The following is a 15,362-nucleotide window of genomic DNA, read 5'->3' as shown; positions in this document are numbered from 1 at the left end:
AACCCTGTGATTCTTGAGACTAGGGATAATGTTATATTGTATGCATCTGTGTGAATTTCCTACACCTAATAATTTTTACTAATTAATTTTGCTCAAGGGATTAAAGTTAATAACTAGGAATAGAGGGTTTAACGGTTAAGAAATTTGGGTTAAAAAACTAAAATAGAGAAATTGGATGTTGGCCTATATTTGGTAAAATTAGCTTAAGTTAACTAAAAGTTTATAAGTTATAAATTAAAAGTTGAAAAGTTAAAAGCTAATTGATTTACGTTATGTTCAAAAAGATATTTTAATTAATTTTTAAATTTTTTTATTAGTTAAAAAATTTGATTAACCTACGGTTTAGTAAATAATTTTTTTTATTAATTTATAGTGTTTTAAAAAATATTATTTCATCGTTTTCTAAAATCCTACTTGAAGTAATATTTTTAAAACGTTAACTTCTAATTTTATATATTATCTTTTATTTGTTTTCTCAATATATTTATCTAATTTTCTAGTTATTATTTTTAAATAAATTATAATTTTTTCTTATTTTACACTTTTCAATTACTTCAACAGTTAATTTTATTAAATATTTATAATTTAATAAGCTAATTTTTTAGTTAGTTTTATCGAATATAATTTTAATTTAAAGTGTTTGATAAAAATAGTTGATAAATTAACTAATAAATATTAAATGACATAAAAAGACATATCTAATATTTTTAACATTTAAATTTTATTTCTAATAATTTATCATCTTAAAAGGATTAACTTTTTAAATTTTGTATTATAAAAAAATTGTAAATTAATTTTTTCATTTTTTGAAAAAATAAAGCAAACTTTATGAACTATATTGTTTAAAATCATTTTTTACATTTAAATACTTTATTAATAATATTATTTTAAAACAAAAAATAAAAAAAATATTTTTTCTTTATAATTTTTCTTAAACATTCATTTTTTTATTTGTCCAAGAAAAACTTAATTGAATATGTAGGTCTCTCACTTGCATGACTATAAAACATAATATAAATCATATCTTATTTAATAAGATAAAAAATAATTTCAATTGAATAGAAGGACAAAATAAAATTTCAAATAAAATAATAAAGATACAATTAAAAAGAAGAAAAACTAATAATTTATAAGTTAATTTATTTTTCATAAATTATTTCAAGTTATAAAAAATAAACTATTAAAATAAATTTATATATCAAGCAAACTTATTTTGATAAAGAAAAATAGATGTAGGGTACCGGGCATTTATAGCATTACAATCTCTTCATGGGACAAAAGGCTTTTATGTGTTCATCCCGCCTTCATTGTTTTCATCATAGCAAAACTGCTAGGAAATTAACAAATGTTCCCTGTCTAATTTCTTCTTTTCAAGTGCAGGATTAGATTATATACATGATCAATCATTTCACTAAGATTCGATTTTCCTGTCGTGCCAAGTACTTCGATCATGTCGACCTGTAAAAAGTAATAAGTTAAATTATTATGTGTGAATTAATATTCATAATCGATCTCATCGTTTTTTTGAAACAAATTATATAATTTTAAATTCATGTAGTTCCACCACCAATATTGCTGGGACTAAGTTGTTCAGTATTAAACTATTTATTATAAAGAATCATTTACAAATTTAATCAAGTTATATAATAGTATATTTAAATTTGGTAAAAAAAAATAAAAGTATATTTAAACACTACAATAAAAATATCATTTATTAATAAAAAATGTTAAGCATTATAATTACTTAATATTACTTTTGTCTAGTGAAGATTAAAGTATATATTAATATAGATATTATGAGTCTATTTTTAGCAATATGATAACAAATATTTATAATATATGAAATTCTATACCAGCACACAATTGTTTTTTAGTATATAATGTAGATCATACTATTATGTATAAAGACCTAGAATGCCTATATTAATTGTTTGTTTTTCGTTAAAAAAAAAAAAAAATACCAATGATATACTTCACAATATCAGGAGATCTCTAAGTCTCTTAAAACTGGATCAATAAAAGCATACCAGTTCAATACTTAATGGTCAAATTGTGATTGAATTATAGTTGTACTAGCGATAATTTTGTATTAAATAATATTATAAAATAACATAATATTCATAATATTAAAAATCAAACTATACATAATTATATGTAAATGCCATTACTCTTAACCTTAACTCATAATATATATACTAATATTTAAAATTAATTATTAAAAGTTATTGATATAAGTGATTTGTTCATCATAAAAAAAATACTTGAATAATTTAATATAAGTATGAGATTGACTTGAATGTTGAATTCTAATTAAAAATATCATTTTATCTCAAGATAGATTGAGACAATAAAAAAAGATTATTAGTTAGATGATAAATAGTAACTTCAAACATCTCCTAGATATTGATATTTTTGTTAGATCACGGTGCATATTTATTAAACTCATTGTTTAACAATAATTTCCATGCTATTCCATATGTGCACATAACGGTGCTACATTCCCACAAGACAGAATTGTGAATGCAATCATCACAAAGGATGTTCAAATTAATAATAAAGAAAGAGTGGCTCCTACATATGCTAAACAGACAAATTGTTGTCTTCCAAATTGTGCTTATAATAATAGAACAATGACTTCCCACCTAGTTTGTTAGCGACCAATATATATCCTACATCGATGGTAACTGCAGGTAGAAGTTTTGGTATATCCTACAGCTACACTACTACAGAATGACAATTGACAAGTAACCTAATAAGTACTTGAATAAATAAATCATCATGTGTACTGGTTCTGTCTTCCTTTTTTTCAATAAAATTTTGTTTATAAAAACAAGTTGAATAAAACAAATCAGTCAGTGAAGTACCAACGAAGGCAATAGGTCCAAAGAAAACACCAATCTACGTAGAAGTTGGACCTTAATATATTGGACGTGAATACATATACTTGATCAGCTTGCTCTTCTTCTTTATCCAAGGTCTCTTTACTGTTCTATTGGATATATATGAATCAATATTATTGCCTCGTCCTGAAACAATTCGGTCAAAAGATACTGGATGTATCAATCTCAAGTCATAAAAAAATCTGCAGATAAATTCACCCAAAATGAAGTCCAATTATAAGAATGTTTGATACAAAGAAAAAAAGATAAGAATGTTTTTCCCTTTTTGCTAAATTGTGGCAAAATAGATAATTTACCTGCATATAGGGTTTTGGCAATGAAATGGAACTTATGACTGATGATTGAATCTAACCGGGCCGTTAGATTTCAACTGACCTAATTCAACCTTAAACCATTTTCTTAGCCCTTCTCCGTTCAGACATGCAAATTAATTTTGGTTTCATCAAAACCATGTCGAATCCGAAAGAGCTAGCCACAAAACCACAATCTAATTTCACCAAAACCTCTCTTTTCTCTTTCTTACTTGGCAAATGTGATTTGTTTGCAACCTTGCATGAGCATTCAACATTTGTCATTTCCGAAGAGAAAACCAATAGCAGAGGAGAAATGGTTCCTTGTGCAGTACGATGTCGAAGAAGCAAAACAACTTCATATGAGATTTGTTGGTTAATCTCGTAAGATCTTGTGGGATAGACCTGGTCCAAATTGGACCCTGACAAATTAGGGTCCCTTCAATTATGTCCTCCATAAGCTCTACAAAAAATATTGGAAGCGACATTTGAAGAGTTTCAACACAAAGCACTTGAATGTTGTGGTCCACGACTTGGCGGAATCAACTCCATAACCAGATTTTGATGCCACAAGCCATTTTAGAGTCGTGATAACCAAAGGCAGATCTTTGGGATTCTAGAGTAGATTGTGCTATAAGACAAGAAAATGTCGTTTGATTCTGGCAGAAATTATCATTCATTATGCCATTTATCACCTTGCTATGGGGTGTTAGGATTAGTAGTTATATGATAGTAGTAATGGACTATTTTAATTATATTAATTATCTAAAATTTGTTAGTTAGTTAAGTTGACCAGCAATGCTTATTAAAATTAAGAAAAATATTTAATTTAATTGATTGAAAGATAAATATGTCCTAAATTTATAGGATAACTAGAAGAATAATCAATTAGCATATTAGTGCTATGCTTATTGAAGGAACTATAACTCTTCTTTATATCTAGGGTTGGAAATATGTTAGGTTAAGTTTTACTAGGTTTGAGTACAATATTGGTTAAAAATATATAACATAAATTAACAAGTTTTTTTGTTATGTATTTTTTTTTAAATGTTTGATCTAACCTATAAGGATTTATTTTGTAATAATTTAACATTGAAATAAATATAAAAATAAGTATACTAGCCGTTTAATGAGAATAAGTCTAATTTATTTATATGATATATACAAATTTTATTATTGAACCTAACATTCATCATATCTCACATAAAAACATATTTTACAATAAGACTTTTAAATAACATATAAATTTATCATTCAATACTCTTAAATGACTCTTTATATATGTAAACATGCTTAACATATTTAAAAAGATGAATTAATATAACATTTTAATACATTATAATAAATTTAATATGACAATAAAATCAAATGATCTATTTAGTTCTTGTTTTTATTTTTATTTTTTTATATTTTGATTCTTTATCTTTTAAAATAATTATTTTAATTTTTTATCTTAACTAAAAGGTTCAGTAATCCTGTCCTTAAAGGTAAATTTAATGTTGTTGATAATATGCGGTTATTCACAGTTAAAATCCGCCACAAAACAGAATGTTTTCTCTCTAATCATCTCCATTTAAATGCAAGAACCACAAATCACAACCCCCAAATCGGTGTTGCCGAAGATTGCAAAGGAACTGGAGAAAGATTCAAGTGAATTGCATAATGATTTACTAACTTGAGTGATTGAGAACCATGAACTGAGATGAAGCGGTATGAAACGAGCAAAAGAAAACTATCCAACCCAAAAGAGAAAGTTTTGTTAATTAAGAAGGAAAGTTAAAACTAAAGAGTCACGGGAGATAAAAAGAAGGTGGAGGAGGGAGAAAGAGAGGGGGAGAAAAACAGTGAGCTCCTGGAGCCTTCCATCACACTCCGTGCTTCCAGCTTGAGATCTGGAGGAGAGACAAAGCCATTTTTCATATTCGTTTAAAAACATTGTCAAACACAGTTTTAGATCTTGCAAATTGCAACTTTTATTTTCAAATATGGAGGATTCCTGTTAGAAGAATCACGGACAGGTGGCAGAAACATAAGCTTGATGAACCACCCTTATGTGCTTCGCCCGCGATAGTGGAAGGAACAACATATGAAACCATACACCATTAATTCCTAAAATGTGAATTGTTCTGAATTCTAACCAATTAATTTTACTAGCATTCAAGCAAGAAAGCCAAAGAGAATTGAAGCCTAAGTTGATGACTGGATTGTGACGCATATGATTGCTTACCAATCACCAAATCTACAGATTCAGAAGTCAGGATAGTAATTGCAAAATGAATTCGTGTTGCGGCCTCAATAGCACTGCAGTTAGAGGGCATTACCAGATCCACTGAAGTATTGCGACAAGTGGCAAAGAACCCAATGTCCATCAATGTCTTGTGATTCCCTTTTGTTAAATGAAAATACGGTTACTAATATAATCTTTGACACGTTATTAGTTATTAATTAAAAGTTAAAAATTATAATTAAAATTTATTAAATAAAAAGTACATCATGCAAAAAAAAAAATTAACCAATAAAAATATTATTATTTATAGTCGTAGAAATTAAACTAAAAAATTTATAATAATTCAAACAAATTTATCTACCAATTACATAGTCATTCTTAGTTAAAAGATATATATTATGTTTAAGAAATAATGTAAAAAAAAAAAACTGAACCGGACTTACTAATCAAACTGAAAAATGGGTCAACTAATCATGTGTCTAATTCTAATACATAACAAAATTGATTCGGAGAAAACATACTTAAAGAACCGAAAAACCAATGAAAAAAATTACAAAAAGTTGGTTCACAAGGAGAGTTAATGAAATTATTTAATATAAGGTGCTGAACTGCTGCTGGGTGTAATTTATAATTTCTTTTTTGTTTATTGTATTGCATGATGAAGTGCAGTTTTTAAGAACATCTGTGATGTGATGGAGAATCTATTCATAGGTTCTTTTTTTTTTTTTAGTGACTTATACGCCGTCATATAAAATTTAAAAATTCTCACAAATTTTTCATTTCAATAGTAAAATTCTCAAATACATAAAATATGTTTCCAATCCTTCCCACATCTTTATAATTTTCAGTTGATTGATAAATAAAATAATTTTTTAATGTTAAAAACTCAATTCATATAAGAATTTATTTTATAAGAACTAATTACTCCACACTTGGCAGTCACCCGAACAAGTTCCAAACAGTAGAAACTCATTAAAACAAGTTCTTATTTATAAGAACCCTATAAGAATCACAGTTAAAGATGACCTAAGACACTTGTTGTCACTTGATATAAGTTTTTTGGACGTTTCCCCCTTTAAATTATAAAGAAGTTGAACCTGAAAAATCAGACTATGGTTTCCATTTTTATTACAAAATTGTTTTTTGGTATGATTTCTTACTATCTCTCTCATGCACACACAAATATCATTCAATACATTTCTTATTTAATCATATGTTTGAAAATCTGTAACAACCTAGTCATGTGAGTAAAAATATGAATGAGTTTTGGAAGCAATTTTTTGTTTTTTGCATACTCGGCAATTTAATGAGGATCAAATCTATGTCTTCAAGCAAATTATCATCCAATTCTCTCACTACTAGATCAACTCTATTGAATTTTTTAAGAAACAATTTTAAATTATATAGTTATACATAAATAAACAAAATACAAAAAAAACAAAAATCAAATCATGTGAAGATTTTCAAAAAAATACATGACTTTTAGAAAAAATCACAAAACTTGCATGTATGAGAGAAAGAGACGAGGGTTAATTAATTTAACTTCTTCAAAATTTTCTTTTTATTTTTTCTGTATGTATGCATATATTATTTGAAAATTTAATTGAAATACACTGATAATATAAGGATTTTTTATACTGTTGTTTAATCATAAAACATCATATAGTGAAAATTTGTTAAATTTTATACAATAATTATTTTAAAAAATTATCTTAAAAAATTACTTTAAAAAAATACATTTTTGGTACATATAAAATTTATACTAACAGTATATAAAAATTAAGCTAAATATAAAAAGTATATTTAAAAAAATTATGTTGTATATAATACCAATATGACCAACGAATATTCCATGCTTAATCGGCATCACTAACTTTTAATCAAGTTAAACGAAGAAAGTAGGAACTAAAAGATAAACATGAGCAACTTAGCATTTTAATTATAATGATATTGGAAGTTTAGGAAAGAAAACCTAAAATATCCAAATTTAGAAATATGAATATCAACTTATACCAAAATAAGCAACTAACAGTTTCAGACCAACAAATTTTAAAATCATCATCTCCATATGCCACATAATTAATAATTAAGTCTCAAATTGAAATAATATTATATTTTCACAGTGAAACGATACCAACCTGCAATTTATTTATGCAATAAACGGTCTATATATTCCACTTTCAAATCATAATATAAAAAAATCAATATAACGAATGTCTGCTTAATTAATTATACGTACTAATTAAACTATGCCACCACCAATTAGGGCTTTTTTATTTTCTGGAACTAGAATTTGTGATCTTTTAAGCACGGGATGTGCATGTACACACACCTCAACCCCTTTTTCTCCAACAAAAGAATGCAAACAGAACTTGAATAACATAAAATTTCACATGCAGAGATGAAGAGGGCAAAATGGTTTCTTGATAAAGAAGGTCCACCTTCCTCTTTTACCAATATTGGAACTTGGTCTGCATCTAAGAGTTAAGTTTTTATTCTGAAATGACCTCTTAGGCACTCAAACGCTTATACTCCATAGGCGTGTCTAGCCTTGAGAATTTGTGGTGGAGTTCCTTTAATTATGCCCTCTTCATCAGGAATCTTCCAACAAAATTAAAAGAAAGACTATGGCTAAGGGAAAATGGAGAATCACGCACGCACAAACAGAAATTTGCATAGTGTGTGCAAACAATTAAGGAAGGTTCTCTACGCAAGGCATACAACAGAAATTTCTGCACGTCCATGGTACTAGTAGTATACTAAAGAGAATGCTAAAATGTGGGTGTTCAAGAAACGAAGCATTTCCTAGAATTTTTGCCTTTTATGCTTTTAGTTTAATAATAAAACGGCAGAAGCTTGACAACTTGCAAAGGGGAGGGAGGACCCACACACACAGGATTACACATGATGCTTTTTTTGACCTGATCGAGCTGATGGGAGAGAAAAAACTGGGAAATTTTATATTTTTAAATATTTTTTACAAATTTTTTCAGAACTAGGATGGGATAGAAATAAATAAAAAAAGTACACAATAAGAGTTGCTAATAGAATAAAAAAAATTCTTTATTGGATGAGAAATATCCATGCATCCGGTGTACAGCCAATCAATTAAGAACCGATTCCAAGGGCCCCATTCTGTGTTTATGACCAGCGGAGAGAGAAAGAGAGTGGAAAAGTGGAAAGGATAACTCGTCACATATCATGACTAATGTGATTTCAGCACAAACATCCCAGACCCAAAGGCAATTGTTGAGATGAGCCGAATTAAGAGACAATATATTAGTAGTAGTGGGAGGACCTGCACGGATGCACTTGATTTATTTCTAGCCTTTTTTCATTTTTTGTTTTTCCTATAGAACTTGTATTTTCTCTAGCTAAATCTAAATTATGTATTGCAACATATTTTAAAGGAGGGGCAAAACACACTCGATCTACCTTCAAAGAAACTTTTAAGACATTATAAATATGGAGCCCACACTCCCTTCTTCCTCAGTAAGATCATCAACTTGTATTCCTCACTTCCTTAGCTCCTCCTCTTCCTTGTTCCTCCTCTTACAATGGCAAAAATGCCTTTAGAGCCTCTAATAGTGGGGAGAGTCATAGGAGAAGTTCTTGATTCTTTCACCACAAGCACAAAAATGACTGTGAGTTACAACAAGAAGCAAGTTTACAATGGCCATGAGCTCTTCCCTTCCACTGTCAACACCAAGCCCAAGGTTGAGATTGAGGGTGGTGATATGAGGTCCTTCTTTACACTGGTATATATATTTCTTTTATCTCTTCTCTTCTTATTCCTTTTCTTCTTTAAAGAACAAGATTTTTTTGGGGAAAAAAAAAGAGAAAAAACTTAAGCTGTTGCCAGTGTGTTTCTTTGTTATTTTCTGTAATCATGGTCACACGGTATGTCTCTTTTATTGGAGTTTTCTTTACAAATACTGAATCATTAAGCAAATGTCCCCCTTTTTCGGTGCAGATCATGACTGACCCTGATGTTCCTGGCCCTAGTGACCCTTATCTGAGAGAGCACTTGCACTGGTACTTAATATAAAAATTAACTAACTTAAGTAGTCATTTATTACATAAATAACACACCACACCCACCCCACATATATTGTTATACCGGTTTCTCTTAATAACTTAACCTCTTTAAAAGTTATGTACTGGTTATCCATCTGATATTCACGTTAGATGTCTGTGTATTTTATTATCAAGTTTGAAGTTTTGCAAGATATATGCATTCCTTTCATCACATCAAACTATGGACAGCCAGGAAGGTAATAACAAATACTTACATCACATGAAGAAGGTACACACATGCCTTTGTATTCTGCAAAAGTAGCTTGTTCCACCATAATCCCATCCACCCTAAAATCAAAACAATCTAAAAGGGTGAATAAATCTCGAAGTCTCAAACAAACATTACAGAACTACATATAAGGCAAACAACCAGTAACCATTCATTCATTCATAGGTATCTAACAGTCAATAATTTTGTTGCAAACATTCTTTTTGCTGCAGGATAGTGACAGATATTCCAGGCACAACAGATGCCACATTTGGTAGGTTCATATGAAAAATGTGTATATATGGGAACTTACTTTGATGATCATGAGAGAGATCACTGACAAAAAATGATATTCCTAATAATATGTAGGGAAAGAGTTGGTGAGCTATGAGGTCCCAAAGCCTAATATTGGAATCCATAGGTTTGTGTTTGTCCTGTTCAAGCAAAAGCGTAGACAGTGTGTTACTCCACCCACTTCAAGGGACCACTTCAACACACGCAAATTCGCAGCAGAGAACGACCTTGGCCTCCCTGTGGCTGCTGTCTACTTCAATGCACAGAGGGAAACGGCTGCAAGAAGACGCTAGCTATAGCTAAGTAGCTGCTGGTTTTGCCACTGCAACAACCAAAGTAGTATTGTATTGAATAAAGCGATAAAAAGGTACAAGTACAAGGAGTTTCAGTAGTGGAAGTTGATCTTCACATGTGGCTTCAAATAACTTGCAGAAAGAAGGAAGATAATCATTTTCTAGTTTGACTAGTGTGTATGCTATGTTTTACTTTCCATCAGATGTTGTGTACGTTCTGTAGTATAAGTGTACTACGTGTATTATTATTACCTCGTGGGTACTACTATGAGGTGATCTTATATATATATATATAAAGAAATAAGAGGTTTGGTAGGCCATGTCGTTTCTTTTCCTTTAATAGTTTAGGGTTTGGCTTCGTTTCTTCTTTCCTTGCGGTTTCGATCACTCAGTACCTTCTCTCTATTGGTTTTTTTCGATCTCTTCACAACTAAATTACGTTTTTGACAGAAAAAATGGTATTATTAATTAATTACTATATGAGACTTTATGATCAGTGACTTGTACACACTTTCGATCTTGTCATGTTGATTATTTTTCCTCAAGATGCGAAACATTTCACTTTCAGTAATACGAGGCTTGCTCGTCTATATAATATTTATGACATCTGCTTTTTGCTAACTTGATGGATTGACCCTTCAGGAAACAGTGATTTCTACACCAAATTTCCAGCATATATTCACACTGCTAAAATAACATGTGATTAGTGTGTATGGAAACTGTTAATATGCACTCCTTTAAATGCAGGTGTAATCGTTCCAATGCCCTAAACATAGAAGCTATGAAATAAAATGGCGTTATGTTGAAATCAACACATTTCCAGACACAAGCACATTTGACAATGGGTTTATCTCCGTTTAGTATAATAAAAATAAAAATAAGAAAATGATAAGGGTGTTGGTTAAGAAATAAAGAGTAGACATTTTTTTAGGATTTTACTAATCAATTCACTTAAAAAAATATAATAAAATAATTTTGTTCATTGATATAAAAAAAAACTTTATACTCTTTAACCAGTATCCTATAGTTTTTTTTTTTTAATTAGAAAGTACAATAATGTACTCTCCCATCATGCAACTTCAATACAATTTTTAGTAAAAACTTTATATATATATATATATATATATATATATATATATATATATATATATATATATATATATATATATTAATTTCTTTATCTGTCCTTAGGATTAAAAACACTACTTAGCAAGCAAGACTTAATTTAAAAAGAAATCAGTCATTTTTATTATATGTTTGAAGAATAGTTATCGTGCAATCACCCTCTTTTGCAGATAGTTCAGTCCTTTGCAAAGAATCATCCATATTGACAGAAAGCTACAGTTAATAAAATTAAAGCTTTATGTTCTTTAACAGAGATAAGCTATTCAAAGTAAAATAATAAGAAGGTGATTAAGGAAGCTAAGGAGGGTTTCAGAGTAGTTATTCAAAATTATGACATTCAAAATATCTCCAACTTGGGACAACTCAATATTCAACAAATTTATTTATTCCTACAAAATTATCCCCTAATTCGCCTCTTCCGTCTCGTACGCGTAAATCAGGTACAAATGATTTTTTTTTAATATCTAAAAAGTGTTTGGTTTGGTTGTTTTCTATTTTCATTTTAATTAAAAATAGAAAACGATGATAAAAATGTGTTTGGTTGAATTTCTGAAAATATTTTCAGTGAAAATAAAAACAGGAAATAATCAGAAAATTAAAACAACAAATTCTCGTTTTTAGTATTTTCAGTTGAGAACAGAAATCTCACTTCCGGTAAAATGAAATTGCGGTGACAATGAATATAATTTTAAACAAATCTAAAAATATAAAAAGACATAAGTCAATATATCATAAATTTTCAATATTTTGATTTCATGAAAACAGAAAATAAGAAGTTAAACCAAACATGTTTTTAGAATTCTAATCTTTTGAAAATGAAAATAATTTTCAGAAAATGAAAATAAAAAATGAAAATACAAACCAAACACCCCCTAAGATATTCACAAATATTCATGGATATTTTTTGAAAAATAAATAAAAAATATATACGAAATATTTAAAATACAATTTAACTAATCAAAATAAAACATTTTTAATGTAATTTTTTATTTATTCGAACCATTTTTAACAAAATAGTTTAAACTTCAAAATTAAAATTATTCAAATATTTTACACAATTATTCTACATAATTATTCAATTTAACTAGAAACATAGTTTAAATTTAAAATACTTCAATCTCATAAGTGAAAACAAAAGTTAATAAACTAATATATAACTTTTTCTCGTAAGTCTAAACAAAAGTTATTAAAGTATAATACCTCAATATCACAAATCCAAATAAGCTTTGGACTTTTAAGGTTGATTGGTAGCCCCACAATTATTATTATTATTAAGACAAATCATAATACATTTTATTTATGCAAACAAAATATTAAGTTTAATAACAGCTTATTGCTTTTAGACAAAAGCATCTAACTGATTTTGTTTGTGTCAACAGATGATATATGTTAGACTCTGATGTGCATTTATGGATAGTTAAGGCTTTGATATTTTGATCCATCTTGCAACGAAAACTATAAAAAGAAACGAGTCAACGAAAAGGCTGTATATTTCATTAAAAGGCATGTCAAAATAAGTTGCAGAATACTTAACTGTGCAAAAGCATTAAAATTAAATTCTTTAATTTTCTTGATTGTTTGCTCTTTTTTCAGTGTATTAATGTTACATTGTCCGTGTACAATGTAATCCCGAATTCAGTAAAACTTTCTAGTGAAACTTACAAAAAGAAATTATGAATATTTATCACTTATTTTTTTCATGAAATAAAATTTAGTTTCTCTTGTGATTACTTTGAATTAATTTATTAACCAGATACTTGGAAAACAAGTGCTACACAACGTGCATTTTAATATTTTTCAAAAAATAAAAATAAAATGTTTTTCTCTTTTAGTTATGGTAAATAACTAAATCATAAAGTCATGAAAATCATGGTGTTACATGGGGAGCAACAAAAAAAATCACTGAAGTTGATTGTGTGCACTATCCATTATCAGTAGAAAGTTCCATATTAGAGAGTTTGGGTGTTCTCCTTTTCCTCAGGTGTAATACCATTGATGGATCCCTCTTTCTCATATGCCCAAAACAAAAATATTTATTAATTATAATTATATATAAACTCATACATTATATTGGCCAACATATGATGTTGGCATTACAGTTTGTGGTAAGACTAGGACAAATCATATTCTTTCCCTCGTCATCTAAACAGAGTCTTATTTCAGAAAGATTTTAATACAAATTTCTATTTGAACTATATTTATAACAAGTAAGTTGAGGGGATGTGCCAATAACTCCATATATTGCTTGGATAATCGAGCTTTTTATCGTATGTGCGGTTCAATGATGCGGGACAATTTGTTTTCCAGCGAAAATAATTATATTGGGTGAACTTGTTCATTGCATACATCCCATGTTTGTCCCACTTTGTCCTCCAAAATCTCATCGTTATGTGAGTTTAAATTTGGCCAATTTGTCTCAAGTGCCGACTTTAAGACAGGAGTGATCTGAAAATAAAAAGATTAATTAGTTTTTATCCAAATAAATATATTATATAAGATATTGATTGTGTTTGTTAAACACCGGTTAAAATACTAAATGCTAGTTTATAAGATAAATTCACAATTCTTTTATCGAATGTGTCTTTTTGGAAGTTGCTGGCCTAGGACCAGTGTGCTTTTGTGGCCATAGTCCATGGATAGTGAACGTGTTTGGTTGTTTGGCACATGGTCACCTTCAGCTTTTACTTCCACGGTAGGTTGTTGGCGATGTTCCAGATAACATAACAAAATCATAAGAAACGAACTAATACGTACATTTGGAGTTAGAACTAGAGAGAAAACATATATCATAAATATATTATGACTAAGAAAAATAGAGAAAAAAAATATGTGGATAAAGAAAATTTCTATAATTTTTTTGGACTTAATGATCTCCTATTTATAATACACAATGAGTGACTATCAACTCATTTATGAAATGGTCATAATTTACAAAATCATAAGAAACGAACTAATACGTACATTTGGAGTTAGAACTAGAGAGAAAACATATATCATAAATATATTATGACTAAGAAAAATAGAGGAAAAAAAATATGTGAATAAAGAAAATTTCTATAATTTTTTTTGGACTTAATGATCTCCTATTTATAATACACAATGAGTGACTATCAACTCATTTATGAAATGGTCATAATTTATTAACGTGTATGCAAAGCACATGTATTTTACAATTATATGTACTTTAAAATTTGACTATGCGTTATAATTAATATAATATTTAATATTATCGACCGGTCAAATTTATTAATAATATATTGATTATACTATTTATTCAATATAAAGTATAACTAATCAAAATAATAGTATTAAACATAACATATATATCTTTATTGAGCATATGATATAATACACAATGAGTGACTATCAACTCATTTATGAAATGGTCATAATTTACAAAATCATAAGAAACGAACTAATACGTACATTTGGAGTTAGAACTAGATTATTTAACTAAATTATATGTTATACTGAATAAATAGTTAATGAAAAGTCATATGGTCATATATAGATATATGAATATAAAATATATAAATAATTATTTTATAAAATATATTTTAAAAATGAAAAACTCAAATATATATATATATATATATATATATATATATATATATCAATATAATATTAATAAATTGATAGATTTACAAACACTCGCAATAATTTATCTCTTAATTTCTATATTTATTAATTTTACTACATATTATATTGAATAAATATAGTACTTAATGTTATTGGGTAGTCAATTTTGTTATAATATATTAATTTTGATATTTATTAAATAGAAAAACTCAAATAATTTGATAGATTTACAAACACACAAAATAATTTAAACTCTTAATTCTATCTTTGTTAATTTGACTACATACTATATTGAAGCAATACAATATTTAATGTTATTGGACAGTCAATTTTTCATATAATATATTAATCATGATATTTTTTAAATAT

At 27.9% G+C, this 15,362-nt stretch overlaps 1 protein-coding gene across 1 annotated transcript; it reads left to right on the top strand.

The window, feature by feature from the left end:
* Positions 1–8,983: 8,983 nt before the first annotated feature.
* DT1 (protein TERMINAL FLOWER 1-like) lies at positions 8,984–10,289 on the top strand. The gene is made up of 4 exons (NM_001252700.1): positions 8,984–9,175; positions 9,391–9,452; positions 9,936–9,976; positions 10,072–10,289. Exons 1-4 carry the CDS (start codon positions 8,984–8,986, stop codon positions 10,287–10,289), a joined length of 513 nt encoding a protein of 170 aa, NP_001239629.1.
* Positions 10,290–15,362: the final 5,073 nt, after the last annotated feature.

This window comes from Glycine max, chromosome 19 (assembly GCF_000004515.6).
Source record: "Glycine max cultivar Williams 82 chromosome 19, Glycine_max_v4.0, whole genome shotgun sequence".
In the NCBI taxonomy this organism is placed as follows: Eukaryota; Viridiplantae; Streptophyta; class Magnoliopsida; order Fabales; family Fabaceae; genus Glycine; species Glycine max.
Note: the sequence above shows the minus strand (reverse complement) of the source record. Positions and strands in the feature narration are given on the sequence as shown.

Excerpts from the sequence above, each read along its gene's own strand:
- DT1 (NM_001252700.1), top strand. The coding sequence starts at position 8,984 with ATGCCTTTAGAGCCTCTAATAGTGGGGAGAGTCATAGGAGAAGTTCTT. Across the intron at positions 9,176-9,390 it reads TGAGGTCCTTCTTTACACTG|ATCATGACTGACCCTGATGT; the intron begins GTATATATATTT and ends TTTTCGGTGCAG. Across the intron at positions 9,453-9,935 it reads CTGAGAGAGCACTTGCACTG|GATAGTGACAGATATTCCAG; the intron begins GTACTTAATATA and ends TTTTTGCTGCAG.